The sequence below is a fragment of the Panthera leo genome, chromosome A3 (assembly GCF_018350215.1).
Source record: "Panthera leo isolate Ple1 chromosome A3, P.leo_Ple1_pat1.1, whole genome shotgun sequence".
In the NCBI taxonomy this organism is placed as follows: Eukaryota; Metazoa; Chordata; class Mammalia; order Carnivora; family Felidae; genus Panthera; species Panthera leo.
The window spans coordinates 11119914-11135093 of NC_056681.1; the positions used below are offsets into that span (position 1 = coordinate 11119914).

The 15180-nt window shown below is 54.9% G+C and overlaps 1 protein-coding gene across 3 annotated transcripts in view; it reads right to left on the reverse strand.

Moving 5' to 3' along the window:
* BCAS4 (breast carcinoma amplified sequence 4) overlaps positions 1 to 14526 on the reverse strand; it is a 60565-nt gene extending 46039 nt beyond the window's left edge. For 2 of the 3 annotated variants that reach the window (XM_042930675.1, XM_042930674.1), the window contains exon 1: positions 14318 to 14526. In XM_042930675.1, coding sequence (XP_042786609.1) covers positions 14318 to 14497 — 180 coding nt within the window. In that variant the 5' untranslated portion in view covers positions 14498 to 14526. The remainder of the gene's footprint in view (positions 1 to 14317) is intronic. The other variant, XM_042930673.1, reaches the window with a different exon arrangement.
* Between the last annotated feature and the right edge of the window lie 654 nt (positions 14527 to 15180).

Sequence of the window (15180 nt, forward strand, 5' to 3'; positions counted from 1 at the left end):
GACGGTTCACACAAGATGTAGAAGACGTAGAACGTAAACCTATTCTCGTGACGACACGCAAACAACGTACATGGCTTGACAGAAAGGCCTGGAATGATACAGACCGAAGTGCCCAGAGTCAGGGGATGTACTTACACTAAACGATGATTCAATCTGAAATTCAAATTTAACTGGGTGCCCTGGACTTCACCTGGTAACACTATTAACAGGGTTTACTTAGCCCTGGGGAGCACAAATGGGGAATGGGGTCTGACAAGGGAGACTTGAAGGGTCCCCAACTCGAGGTACTAGGGCTGGGCAGTAACTTAACGAGTGACGTAAGGCAGCCCGCTGGGGCTTGTGGCAATCTGAGGAGCATTTGCCCAAGTCTAGAACAGCCAGCTGCCAGCGGCCATCAGTAGACACGCTCAGCACTCCCAGAGCCTTCCATTTTGCAAGAGAAGCCAGAAATTGTAACTTTAGGGAAAATGTCCCGATTTTTAAATGGTAGCTCAAATTAAAAAAAAAAAAAAAAAATTTAACACTCCACAGGCCCAGCCAAACATGACCGTGAAAGGATCTGCCAACTTACAAGCCCATTTAAATCCCTCGTGTAAAAATTAGTTTGAACCCTTTTTCCCCTCAAGTATTTACTATTTTCATGACTTAAAAATAGCTGGGGTTTTATTTATTTATTTATTTATTTATTTATTTATTTATTTTTAAAGCTTATTCATTTTTGAGAGACAGAGCGTGAGTGGGGGAGGGGCAGAGAGAGAAGGGGACACAGAATCCGAAGCAGGCTCCAGGCTCCGAGCTGTCCGCACAGAGCCCGATGCAGGGCTCGAACTCGCAAGCTGTGAGATCGCGACCTGAGCCGAAGTCGGACGCTTAACCACCTGAGCCACCTGGGCATTCCAATTGGTATGTATGTATGTATTTATTTATTATTTTAATGTTTATTCACTTTTGAGAGAGCATGAGTGGGAGAGGGACAAAGAGAGAGGGGACACGGAATCCGAAGCAGGCTCCAGGCTCCGAGCTGCCAGCACAGAGCCCGATGCCGGGTTTAAACCCATGAACCGTGAGATCATGACCTAAGCCGAAGTCAGACACTTAACCAAATGAGTCACCCAAGTTCCCCTGTTGTATTTGTTTTTAATTACCAGGCATCTAGGAATAAAGTTCATCTAGAACATGGCTTACCAGGCCAGATCATTCTGTGCCAGGGAAGCGACCCCAGACATTTCTGGGCAGGCCTGGTACCTGCCCCCCCACCCCCGACCTGAAGGCTCCCCTTATCACCCACTCGTCCCCCGAGAGATGTTTATACAGTGCCACAGCCTGCTGCCTGCGGCGGGAGCCGTCGCTACCACAACAGCATAAACGAATGTGCAGAAAAACATCTTTCCGGCTGGAGTAAAAATAGTACCAAGTTGCAATTTTAAACTCTGGAACCTTCATCTCACAGCTGGGACTATTTCTGGGCCTGAACGGGGGAGGCTTGACAGAGAAGGGGACCACAGCAGAGAGAGGACTAAGAGACTCACAGGACGTTCTCTCTGCCCCCCAAAAGGAAGATCGCGGTAAAAAATTGCCCTTAATGCACTAAGAGGGGAAGAAGGAGCCAAGAGAGGCCACAGGGACAGGAGAGAGGCAGGCTGGTCGCTTTCCTTCTGCTGCAGAGGCTGGTCGCTTTCCTTCTGCTGCAGAGGCGAGGGAGAGGGGCACAGAAGGGGGCGGAGGCTCCCTCCAGAGTGCAGGTGTACAAACCCCAGACGCCAGGCCGAATCAAAACCTGCAGAGGGACATGAGAGCCCAGGGCCCGGCTGGATGGGCCGCCTCCTTCTCCAGAGGGGCCCGAAGAGAGGAAGTACATCTCAGCCTATGGCCGAGTGTTCAGGAGGGAGGCCAGTCAGCCCTGGGTTCAGATCCCACCTTCTCGTTTGCCAACCACGTGACCTTAATTGAAGGGCTTACCTTCTGCATTTCGGTTGGCCCACCTGTAAGCCACACCACTCGGCAGGGTTGTTAAGAGGTTAACCTCACGTAATAAAGGTGGTTCAATCGTTTGACAGAGTGCTGACATACAGTAGGTGCATAATAAGTGGCTGCTTTATGTGTCTCTCTCCCTAGATAACAAACGCGGTGGCCAATCGCCATATATGGCTTATTTCATTGGAGGCTCACAAGAACTTTATACAGTAGGTGCTGTCGCTTGCCCCTCTTTCATGGACAGAGAAACAGAGGACCAGAGAGCTCACATCACTTGCTCAAGGTCACATAGCTAATACGTACTGAAGCCAGATCTGACCCTGAGCACTCTCAGTCCAGAGCTGAAGTCTGTAAGTTCCAAGAGGCTCTTTGGAGAGGGGGCAGCGTGTCCCCTTTACGGCCGTCTGTCAGCTGTGGTCTCGACCCCCTCTCCCCCACCTCCCGGTACCAAGGGCAAGTGCCCCAACGCAGGAGAGGGTAGAGAAAGCATTTGGCGACTGGCCAGCTAAGGAGGAACGAGCCCCGAGACGTTCCCAACCAACAGGAAGGAGCTCAGGCTAAGCCAACCCACCACGCCCGCAAATCATTCACGGGACAATTTTCTCTCAAGATAATCCCCTAAGTGGCCTCAGAAGCGAGAGTCCTGCGGGCTGCAGCCCACACGCCTTTTTAACCAGCCCATCAGCAAAATGAATGCCCTCGTCATGCTGTGCAACTCCCTGGGCATAAATCGTCCCCCTCCCAGGGGAAGAAGGGCAAATGGCTCACTCAAAGTGACATTCAGGGCACCGCCGGTGGGGACAGCAGGTGGGCATTGATAACACGCGGGAATCATGGCCTCTGCTTCTTCCTTACGTAAGTCTCCCAAGATGCCAATCGGAGCCTCCCAGCGGGGCAAGGCCCCAAACCCAAAGTGGGGCTGGCTTCCCGCCCGTGAGTGACGGGCGCAAAACCCCACAAACAGACCCCCCGCCGTGGTCTTCTCCAACTCGGCGGAGGCGCCACTGGCCCGTTGCTCAGGCCGAACACCTGAGAGCATCCTCGAGGTCGTCCTTTCTCGGCCCACCCCGTCCACTGTGTGTGCAAATCCTCTCTGCTCCGCCTCCGGAATGTGGCCCAAACCCGACCGCTTCTGTCCACCCCTCGCGCCACCGCCCTGGCACAGGGCCCTGTCCTCTCCCACCGGTCCCTGCTTCCTCTCTGGCCCCCCTTCGGTCTCCTCCCCCGAAAGACCCCGTCAGAACCCGAGCCCTCCCCCGCCGCCGGTGGGGATGGGACACGGGGCAGCGGCTCCGGAAACCAGTCCGGCGCTCTTTCAAAACGTTACACGCAGAGTTGCCCTACGACCCCGCAAGAAAGCCAAGAGAACGGAAATCATGGTGTTCTTACAAAAACTTGGGAGGTATTCACGACAGCCAAAAGGTGGAAATGACTCAAGGCCCGTCAAGTGATGAATGGACAGTCAAGACGGGCCATAGCCACGCTACGGAGTATTACGCGGTACTGAAAAGGAATGCCAGCCCGACACCTGCTACAACACGGACGGTCCTCGAAAACATTGAAAGAGGCCACACACAAAGGCCAGGTACTACGTGATTCCTTTTCTGGGCAGTGTTCGGAAGAAGCAAACGCACAGAGACCGAAAGGAGATCACGGGCTGGGGTGGGGGGTGGGGAGGGAGAAGGAGAGTGCTAATGGTCATGGGGTTCCTTTCTTGGCGGGGGCAGGGGGGACTGCTCTGGAATGAGGTCACGGCGATGTTCGCACAACACAGTGAGCTTATGAAGAACCACTGAACGTACGCTTCAAAACGGTAATTTTTTTACATTACGTGAATTACAGCTTAATTAAAAAACAGGACTCCTCTCCTGCCCCCCACCTCCCTCAGCAAACACCTAATGGAGGCCTCGTTAGCCCTACGCCACCTGGACCCTCCATCTGTTCTCCGACCTCGCCGCCTACAGCCCGCTCCCCACCAGCCACACCAACCGCGTCGTCACTCCGGGCCTTCGCGCCCGCTGCTCCCATCACGGACAAAGCTCACCGCGCACCTCCTCCCAGCCTCGGCTCAAACGTCTCTCCTCATCGAGGCCTTCCCTGGCCCTGCAGCCTCCCCCGCTCCCTGTCCCGCACCAACTTCTTTCTGACTTCAGCCTCCATCCCTAACATCTTACATGTTTCACCTGTCCTGTCCTCTTCTGCCACCAGAATGAAAGCTCCAGGGGTCTTAGTGCCTCTCACTCACCGCCGCATCCCCAGGGCCCAGGGCGATGCCTGGCACATAGCAGGTGCTTATGCTTCTGAAGATGCCCCCCCCCCCCATTCCCTCCCATCTGCATACCTTTGGGCAATCGGACTCCGCCCCCAAATCTGGCCTGGCCCTGTGACTTGCCTTGGCCAACAGAATGGGTGGAAACCGCTCTTTGTGACATCCGGCTCTAGCCTCAAGAGACCCGGCGGCATCTGAGTCACCCTCTTGGAGGACAACAGCCGTGTGAAGAAATCCAGGCAATGTGGCTGGAGAGGCTGTAGGACACGAAGGGCCAAGTGGAGGAGAACCGAGGCGCCCCAGGCAGCACCAACCGCCCGACGTGAGCGAGGCCACGTTGCAGCGCAGCAAACCCTCCAGCCGAACGCAGCCCCGTGACTCGGCCCGGCCGGTGCCGTGGGAGCAGACCCACAAAACCACGCATCCCGCACCATCATACGGTAGTTGTTTTCAGCCACTAAGATTTGGGGTAGTTTGTTACCTGGCACTTGGTGACCAATACGGTGCCCAGGGCGTATTTGTTGCAGGAAAGGAAAGGGGGAGGGAGGGAGGGAAAATGAGCAAGGGAAGGAGGAAGAAATATGCCCTCCTGGAGAAGCTGTAGCCTGAGAAGAGCAGCCTAGACCACTCTTCGGTCCCACCCTGGCATGTCATGCTGTGTGGTCTTAACTACACTCTGACCATCTCTGTGCCCCGGTTTCCCATTTGAAAATCGGGAGAAAACGAGCCTCAGACTCTGTCTCAAGATGGAAGCAGAGGAGAGTCCGCTAAGTAATTTCCCTGGGTTACTCTCGGTGAGGGGCCAGACCCATACAAAGGACAGTTGTAGCTGGGACCCAACCAGGGTCTCCACACTCAAATGGAATGGACACAAGTGAGGCAGGAAACGAACACACCACACGGGAACATGTTTTCTGCACGCTGTTGACTTTCCGTTTCTCACTTTTCCAAGAGACCTTCTACTTTTCTCTAAGAACCACAGCGGCACAAGCAAGATAATGAATGGAAGTTAATACTCAGCTTCCCGCCAGAGAGACAACAGGGAGAGGTGGGGACTGTGGCCAACAGGAGGCCCCTTCTCCATCGGACGAAGGCGGCTGCTACTTGACCCCAGCAGAGTGAGCCAGGTGGAAACGTGCCAACCCGGTTTTGTTCAAGACAGACAGTGCTCCAGGAGTTGGCGCAAACCAGTTTGAAAATTCAAAACTAACGCCCCAAATTAAAACACACTACGATGGCCAAACAAACCTGTCTGCAGGCTGAATGTGACCTTCACACCTCTGGCCTATTTGTATCTTTAAAACAAGCACATATGGGGGCACCTGGGCGGCTCGGTCAGTCGAGTGTCCAACTTTGGCTCGGGTCATGATCTCGCGGTTCGTGGGTTCGAGCCCCGCGTCGGGCTCTGTGCTGACAGCTCGGAGCCTGGAGCCTGCTTGGGAGTCTGTGTCTCCCTCTCTCCATGCTCCTCCCCCACTCACAGTCTGTCTCTCCCTCTCTAATAAATAAACATTGAAAAAAATGTTAAGCCATTAAATTGTACACTTTAATTGTATGACTTGTATATGGCATATGAATTCTATCACAATAATGCTGTTTACACACACACACACACACACACACACACACACACACACACACACACACACGGAAATCCTAGGAACCACAAGGTCCACTCAGCCAGGCCACGGACAGGGCCACTGAAGACCTATACCTTCTGCAGCAACACTTTTAGAGAAGCCAGACATTGGGTTTTTTATGAGAAGACTCCCACTTTTTAGAACGTGGCGACTACCTGCCGTCCAGAGGACACCCACGGGCAGCCCCGCCGAGTTCCAGGTGGGTTTTTCGCCTTTTGCCGACACCAAGAGCCGCTGCCTGCCCCCGCCCCCCCGGCTTCCTCCGAGGTCCCCGAGTACACGGTGGGGGTGAACATGAAGAGGCCCGAGGACTGTGGGGCCTGCCTTCACCCTGGGCACGCAAGTAGGAATGTCACCTCTTCTCCAGAAGCGGTCACGGGGGCCCCTTCAGATGACAGCGGAGTAAAGGTCTTTCCAAGGTGGCTGTCCGCCCCTCCACCAGCCTGACCGGAGGCAGAAAGAGCAGCCTCAACCCTGTGCACAGAATGGGCGGGCGAGGGGGAAGGGAGCGGGGGCCTGCTGCGGGGGGGTGGGGGGGAAGCCCAGGGAGGAGCAGACGAAGGGGTTCTCCAGGCGGCGCTGGTGGGACCTGCAAACCAGGAAGGACCCCCCCAGGTATTTATCCTACAGACATGTTGGCACAAATGCAAAAGGAGTACAGAGATTCCTCCTGCAACAGACTTTGTGAGAATAAAAGGATGCACGTAACCCAAATGCCCATCTATAGAAGAATGGCTGCCTGAATTGTAATCCAGACTGCGATTCTGTTTAGCAGCTAAAAATAATCGGGCAGCTCTCTACGTACTCATACGGAAAGATCTCCAAGACATATTGAGTGAAAAAAGCAGGATGCACAAATGGGAGGTAACAGGTGGGGATGGGAAAGGACCCGTCATGCTGGAAGGGGACAGAGACAGGAACAGAGGTGGGTAGGACGGGGTTCTGTGCCACTCCACGGCCACTGGGACCTGTGGATTTTGTAACATGTTCATATACTTTTATTAAATTTTTTATAGTTTATTTTTGAGAGAGAGAGACAGAGCGTAAGCAGGGGAGGGGCAGAGAGAGAGAGAGAGAGGGAGACAGAATCCGAAGCAGGCTCCAGGCTCTGAGCTGTCAGCACAGAGCCCGACGTGGGGCTCGAACCCATGAACCATGAGATCCCGACCTGAGCCGAGACCAAGAGTTGGATGCTTAACTGACTGAGCCATCCACGCGCCCCACAAAACTTATTTTAAAAGCAAAACTGGGCACATTTCGCTAACAGTGCAGAGCCTGCTTGGGATACTCTCTCTCTCTCTCAAAAGAAATAAACTTACAAAAAAAAAAAAGAAAAAGAAAAACCAACTCCAATTCATTTTTTTAATTTTTTTATTTTTTGTTAAATGTTTATTTATTTTTGACACAGAGAGAGAGAGACAGAGCATGATGGGGGAGGGACGGAGAGAGAGGGAGACACAGAATCCGAAGCAGGCTCCAGGCTCCGAGCTGTCAGCACAGAACCCGACGCAGGGCTTGAACTCACAGACCGCGAGATCATGACCTGAGCCGAAGTCAGACGCTTAACCGACTAAGCCACCCAGGCGCCCCTCCAATTCATTTTAAAAGACCCCACAGGCCAAATTTCCACCACACCTGCACCAAGGGATAATTTCAGAACGCAAAACAGCGTAAGGGGGACCGGTGGTTCCTTTGGACCCCGGGCTCAGCAACTGTGTTTTGCAAAGCAAAAAGTACCATCGAGGGCTGGCCTCACGTACGCAGGTCAGGAAGTTAACCCCGGATTTCTCGGCCTACAGGAGGCCGCGCTGGGGAGTGAGAACTTGTGACCTTCGGCACAAGTGGAGGCGAAAGGCTGAAATCCCCACAGCCGGACACTGTAGAGAAGTGAGTGTGCGACCCGCTCTGTCCCCACGGACAGAAGTGTCCCCCGCGTATTCTCCCTCCCAGCGCCTGGCACGACGTCTGCCCCCAGTACCTGCTCCATAAACATCTGCAGAATGAGGAAGTGAGCAATCGTAGCTGACGTTCCCAGCCTGCTAACTACGGGCCAGACCCCGCACCAAGCGTTTCCTGCAGCTCACCTCATCCGACCGTCCAGCACCGCGGGAGATGAGCAGACAAGGCAGGAAGGGGCCCCGAGCACAGGGTCGAGATCCGACCCCACACCTCGTGGCTTCAGGGCCCAGTTCCCCCCCACCCCCAACCTGAGCAGGAGGACGAGGGGAGTCCGCACCTCTATAAAGGATGTTTCTTTAACTGATACGTACGAAGTCACTCAGTGGCTCTGGACAAAGCAGCAGGCAGGACAGACAGGGTCCCTCAGGGGGCTGCGGCTGGACACAGGGCATTCATTCACAAAAGAGAGGAGCTGTGTGGGCCCTACCGAGTTGGCCACCGGAATCACCAGGGGAGTGTTGACCAGGCCAGGCCCCCAGGCCCGGGCCTTGCTCGCAGGTGCCCCTACAATCAGCGATTTTCCAACACACCAATCCATCCAGGTCACTCCGGGCTTAAAACTCTGCTGGAGAGCTTTTCGAATCCCCGTGGGCAGGGGGCACCCACACCAGTGACATTAGAATACCTGGGTCGGCGGGCAGGGGTGGCAGAGGCCGCAGGCATCAGAATCTTTTCTGGAAGATCCCCCGATGACCCCGACCTTTGGCAAAGTCTGGGGACCCCGCGCTCCAACAGAGCTCTCAGCCTTCGCTGCGCCCCACCCAACCCCTGGTGGCCGCTCCAACTTCATTTACAGAGGCTCCAACGCCTATTTAGAGAGGTGTGAAATACGTGTCTTCGCCTTTTAAGCTGTTACACGCACATGCACACCTCCGTGCACCTGGCCTCACTCCCGCGTGAGTCTCCCGTGCAGAGCTGACTCGCTCCGCAGCCGGGACCTGTCCACTGGGCACAAGCATCGCCGTCCACCAGCCTGTGCGACAGCACTGAGGTCATTCCCAATCTTTGGGAACCTCTCTGTCTTCAAGCTTCTCGGCTGGTGCAGGGGAACCTTTAGCCAAGGCTCTGGGCTGACCCAGGGATGGCTCCTTCCACCGCTGGGCAGCTCCGCGGGGAGAAAGGCAGGAACTTCTTTCCGAGAAACACGCTCCCGCCGTGGCCTGGGCTCCTCACACCCCGGAAGGTTCTGATTCAGGGAATGCGGCCAGCTCAGTCCACGTCCACTTGGACAGCCACGTCTGTGGTCTCCCTGCGGCCCTTCCAGCACCTTCCAGCCCTGCAGCCGTGAGTGTGAAAATCGGATCATGTCTTTCCTCTGCTCATGGCCAACTCACTCCCGCTCGTGGCCAGGACCCCGGAATCAAATCCAGAGTCCTCCCCGTGGCCCTAGGTCCCGGTCTAGTCCTGCCCACTCCTGCCCTTGGCCGCTGAGGTCCACCCACGTGAGCACCTCTCTGTTTCTCATGTTTCCCCCTCGGGCCATGCCCCTGCCGCTGGAACTTGGCCTGGCTGTTCCTTCCACCCCCCCTCCCCCGCCCCACGCTGTCTCCTTCACGGCACTGATCACCATGTAGTTGTTCCGCTTGGTGGTTACTGGTCTGCTCATCTCCCGGACCGCACCCCCAGTCCTTGAGGGCAGGCACCCCCTGTGCCCCACAGGCCTCTCCGCGGGACCCAGCACAGTGCCTGGCACACAGCAGCTTCGCCATAAGGATCCGAGGAGTAAACGAATACAGAACTACATCTGGAGACAGGGCATCTGAACATCCCAAACCTGAAAGCCGAAAGCAAGCCAGCAGCTCACGAGGACGGGACACGCGGTGCGTGCAGGCTGGACATAACGAGTATCCTCTGCTCTCACAACGAAGCAGCCTCTTGTACGTTTTTCAAGAAACTCAAGGCATCTTTGGCTAGTTTATGTTTTTCTTTAGTCGAAACACATGGCTGGGAGAAGCTCTTCTGTTTCCTCCCCATACGACGACAGCAAAATCAAAAGTCCAAGCACAAGGGTAAATGGTAACGGATGCTGGGAGGAGTTGGGGGCGGGGGGGACGCCCGGGTGGCTCAGTCAGTTGAATGTCCGACTCTTGATTTCAGCTCAGCTCATGATCCCAAGACTGTGGGGTCGAGCCCAAGGTCACAGGATTGAGCCCTGCATCGGGCTCTGTGCTAACAGCACAGAACCTGCTTGGTATTCTCCCCCCACTCTCAAAATACATAAATCATCATTTACAAAAATTTTGTTTTAAATAGGGAGGAGTGGAGACTATGACAAGGGGGGCCCAAACTCAGAAACATAGACCTAGATTTACCAGATCAGCTAATATATTTTTTTTATTTTTAAATGTTTATTTATTTTTGAGAGAGAGAGAGAACGCGTGCAAGTGGGGGAGGGGCAGAGAGAGGGAGACACAGAACTGGAAGCAGGCTCCAGGCTCTGAGCTGTCAGCACAGAGCCCTACACAGAGCTTGAACTCATGAGCTGTGAGATCATGACCTGAGCTGAAGTCAGACACTTAACCAACTGGGCCCCTTATTTTATTTTTTAAAGTAAGCTCTATGCCCAATGTGGGGCTTGAACTCATGACCCCAAGGTCAAGAGTCACATGCTCTATCGACTAAGGGGTGCCTGACTGGCTCAGTCGGTAGAACATATGATTCTTGATCTTGCGGTCGTGAGTTCAAGCCCCATGTTGGGTGTAGAGCTTACTTTAAAAAAAAAAGAACAGGGGCGCCTCGGTGGCTCAGTCGGTTGAGCGTCCGACTTCAGCTCAGGTCACGATCTCGCGGTCCGTGAGTTCGAGCCCCACGTCGGGCTCTGGGCTGATCGCTCAGAGCCTGGAGCCTGCTTCCCATTCTGTGTCTCCCTCTCTCTCTGCCCCGCTCCCGCTCATGCTCTGTCTCTCTCTGTCTCAAAAATAAATAAAAAAACGTTAAAAAAAAAAAAAAAAAGAACAGATTGATGTTTTAAATAAACAAGAAACTCAGAATTTTTCATGAAAATTCTCTATTTAAACAACCCCATGTGGACTGATCCAATCACATCAGTGTTGGATTCGACCCCTGGGCCTCGAGTTTGCAAACCCTGATCTAATCCACCTGTAGTTAAAAGACCCAAATGTTTTGTCCCCTGTCATCCTCTGCTCACTCAAGCAAAGCCCCTGGGCATGAGAAAGTGCTGGCTTGACTTCCTTCCATCTAGGCCATGAACCTCATCTGTGGGCCAAGCCCATCCTATGTCCCAACACAGGTACCAAACAGGATTCTGAAAGAGCCTGGCCAGGAAGTCATCCGTGGGTGGCTATCGGCACCCAGCCTTTCGAGAGGGCCCTGAGCTCCCTCCCCCCATAAGCCAGAGGGCACCCAAGAGGCAAACACCTCTCCCTGCCATCGTGGAGCAGCTTCTGGAGGCCACCCTGGCACCTCCCCCGAAGAGGAAGTTCAAACCAGAAAAAGAAAGTAAGACACAAAAAACCGGGCTGAACAGAATACCCCAAAGGCGCCGGAAACAGTAAAACACTCACCTGCCAACCAGCGTCAACACGCCTCCGCCCTGTAGCAGCTCCTTGATCCCGGCAGACAGAGCACGGTGCCGGGCTCGGCTTCCGCCCTCCTCGCCGGCTGCACCTCCCTCTGCTCCCCCTCCACCTGCTCTTCTGCCCGAGGCGCACCCTGCTTCGTTCCACCCCAGGGCCTTTGCAAGTTTTGTTCCCTCTGCCTGGGATGCTTTTCTCCGCTTTGCCTGGCCAACTCCTATTCCCACTTCAGGGCTCAGCCTACAATGTCGCTGCCTCAAGGAAGGCCTCCCTGACTGCACCCCCAACAGAGTCAGGTCCCTGTGCTTCCTCTTCCCTGCACATTCACAGGTCCCAGCTTCCTCAGACAGACCTTCCCCACCCCTCGTCTCCCCGACTCACGCAGATACCCTCTACCTCACCACCCCATCTAGAGGGGTTGTGTGTTGTGTCTGTTGTCTGCCAGTGTCCTGAAGGCAGAGCCCCTGCGTGTTTCACTGCTCTCCCCCGCTCCTGGGCCCCGCCGTCCAGTCCTGTTCCCAAACCGGACCTCCCTTTTCCAGATTGCTCACTGGCCCATCTGCAAACAGCCTCAGCGGGGGAGCTGCCAGTGGGTTGAGCCTTAACCAGAAGCTGCAAGTGACTGTGCTCTGGCAGTTTCTGCTGCTTCTGGTAAATAAAGTTCAGCAAGCACTCTAAGTGGGTTTATTGCCGCTGGAGCTGCAGGGAGTTGGGCTGTTCATTACATCCCTTACAAATGAGCGTGAGCCAGCCCGTGTCTGAGTTAAAGAGAGCCCTGAGTGAGAAAATGAAGTTAACGCATGCAGTTTCTCTCGAAGGCTGTCCCTAATAGAGACAAAATGAAGCTGAGGTCTAGCCGCTGGGCACGACATCTCTCTGCTGAGAGCAAGGGAGAGAAGGAACGAGGACGACGCTCAGGCTTCTTACACCAGTGAAAACCCGGAGACAACCCAAATGCCCATTCCTGGGGGCACGGTTCATAAGTTACGGTACCTCCACGGGACGTCACTTATTCCGTGTGGGTCTCAGTTTTCCCAGCTATGAAATCAACCAAACAAGGGGCGCCTGGGTGGCTCCAACGGTTGAGCGTCCGACTTCGGCTCAGGCCGTGACCTCACAGCTCGGGAGTTCGAGCCCCGCGTCGGGCTCTGTGCTGACAGCTCGGAGCCTGGAGCCTGCTTCACATTCTGTGTCTCCCTCTCTCTCTGCCCCTCTGCCACTTGTGCTTTCTCTCTCTCTCTCTCTCTCTCTCTCTCTCTCAAAAATAAACATTAAAAAAAATTTTTTTTTTTAATTAACCAAGCAACCTCCTAGCCCTGGGTCACTGCCAGGAGCAACGACACAGTCTGTGAACAGGGTCCGGCACGCTGCTAGCACATGGCATGGGCCCAGGAAATAGGAGTAATTATCATTTAGTTGTGGGGTACGGGGAAGCCAAAGAACGATGGAGCATAGTCTCCAACATGGAGGCTGCCGGCCTCACATGACTATTGAACACTCACAACGTGGCCGGTCCCAACTGAGATATGTTGTAAGTTCAATATAAAAGCCTGATTTTGAACACCTAGCACCAAAAAAAAAAAAAAAAAAAAGAACGTAAAAATCTCAGTAAGATTTTTACATGGTCATTGTTTACATGTTGGAGTGATTGATATTTTGGAGGAACTGTTACTTTAAATATATTGAGACTACTTTCACCTGTTTCTTTTTCTTTTTTTTTTTTTTTTTTTTTTTTTTTGTGGCTCCCAGAATATTTAAAATTACAGGAGTGGCTCATATTTGTGGCTCAGATTATATTTCTATTGGACAGCTCTTACGGATACATTCAGACATGAAAATACGTCCATGCGATTTTGTAAAATTGAGATGTAAGTCGCATACCATAAAAGTCACCCTCTACGAGCACGCAGGTCTGTGGTTTTCAGTATATTCACAAAGTTGGGCAGCCACCACCACTAATTCCAGAACATTTTCATCACCCCAAAAAGCCCTGTACTTTACCACCAGCAGTCACTCCCCACTTGTCCATGCTATTTTGAGTGGGGGGAAAAAAAAGCCACTTGGAGAACGGTATTACTAGGTCAAGCAGAGTTTTATAAAAACGAATACCTAGCATTATTGATACAGGCACACCCGCACTGGCAAATGCATTTTCTAAGCGTTTGGTTGGGGTGCGGTACAACACCACACGGCTAGTGATGGTTATCTCGGGGAGCCGGAGTCCGGGCGCAGAGAGCAGGAAGAGGGGTGCTCCCTCTGTATTTGATGTATTTCTGTCCTGCTTCTGAGATTTAAAAAGAGAATGAGTTGAATTGAACCCTTAAATAACTCCTGGTGCACTTGGGTAAATAACTTTCACGGCACTGTTAACAGACTGGCTTCGGCTGGAAGATGAAGGGCCTAGTTTCAGATCTACTTTTTATTCTGTGCTTTTAAAATAGAAAGTACAGATAGAGACGAGGTATTTTCCCTCTTAGCAACAGCAGGACCGAGGAGGCCTGGTACTTCCCCGCACAGACGCAGGCTGCCCGCCTCCTCCCGGGCCACTGGCACCCGGCTCTGAGCGCAGCGGGCCGAGCGCTCGGCCGGGGGCAGGACCGGGGGCGGGGGGCGGCCTCCCCAGAGCCCGGCCGATGCTGGGGGCCCGGGTCCGGATGCGAGGCGACTCTGGGCCCCCGGGGGGCCTTGTGGCCGAAAGAGGGAGAGGCCAGACCTGCCGCGCATCTCTGGGTGGCGCCAGGCAGTCATCTCTCCGCAAGGCGGGGATCCTCGGGCCCTGGCGCTGGGCGCGCGAGGATGCTGCGGGGACGCCGAGGGTTCGGGTTCGGGTCCCCGCGCGCCGGAGGCCGCACCCACCCTCTCCTCCCCCGGGGTGCCAGGGCGTAGACCGCCGCCCCTCCCCCGACCCACCTCCCCTACCTCCAGCCCCCGCTCCCTACCTCGGCCGCGGGCTCGGGGGTCAGGAAGAGCGCGAGCTCGCGCGCCCCGCTGCGCACGGGCTCCGGCCGGTCGGCGTCCAGGAGCAGCATCAGGAGAGCGGCGGGGTCCAGCTGGCGGAGGCTGCCCGAGAGCCGGTGGCCGGGTCCCGGCCTCGGAGCCCCGCCCCCGACCGGCTGCATGCCCCGCGGCCCGCCTGGAGGAGGCGGGGCAGGTGCGCACCCGGACGCGGCCCGCGCCTCCCCGAGCACCGGACCGAGGGGGGCAGCGCCACCCAGTGGCGCGCGGCGCTCACTGCGCCCGGCCCTCGCACCACCTGGTAAAGCCGAGCTTCTCAACCTCGCTTGCATATTGTCATCACCTGGGACTCTTCAAACTTCCAAAGTCCGGCCCAGCACGCGGTCCCTGAGGCTGGGACCTGAGCACCAGCATTTTTTGAAGTTCGCCTGGGGATTCCTACAGACGGCGGAGTTTGAGAACCGCCAGTATAGACCACCCCTTTTCATTGGAATCCGGGCGGAGCCGTGTCTCCCAGCCCCCACGGCACTTTAGAATGCCCTGGGGAGCTTTCAAAAGCCCGGAAGCCAGGCCTCACCCCGGCGGATTCAGCCGGAATCCCTGGGGGTGGGGCTTGGGCATCAGTAGTTTTTTAAAGCTCCCGGGGTGTTTCCAGCATCCAGGATAGAGAACGGGGTCCTTTCCTTTAAAGACCAAAGTCCCCGCCCCCAGGGCCGTCCTAATTCCAGCATCTTGTTTGCGCCCGGCGGAGAGATCTGGAAATTAGAGAAGCCGGTTGTAGCGGTCCTTTTCCTCGCTGGGGCAGCTTGTAGAATAAACTCCCCAGGGAATCCTTAAGCTCACTGTT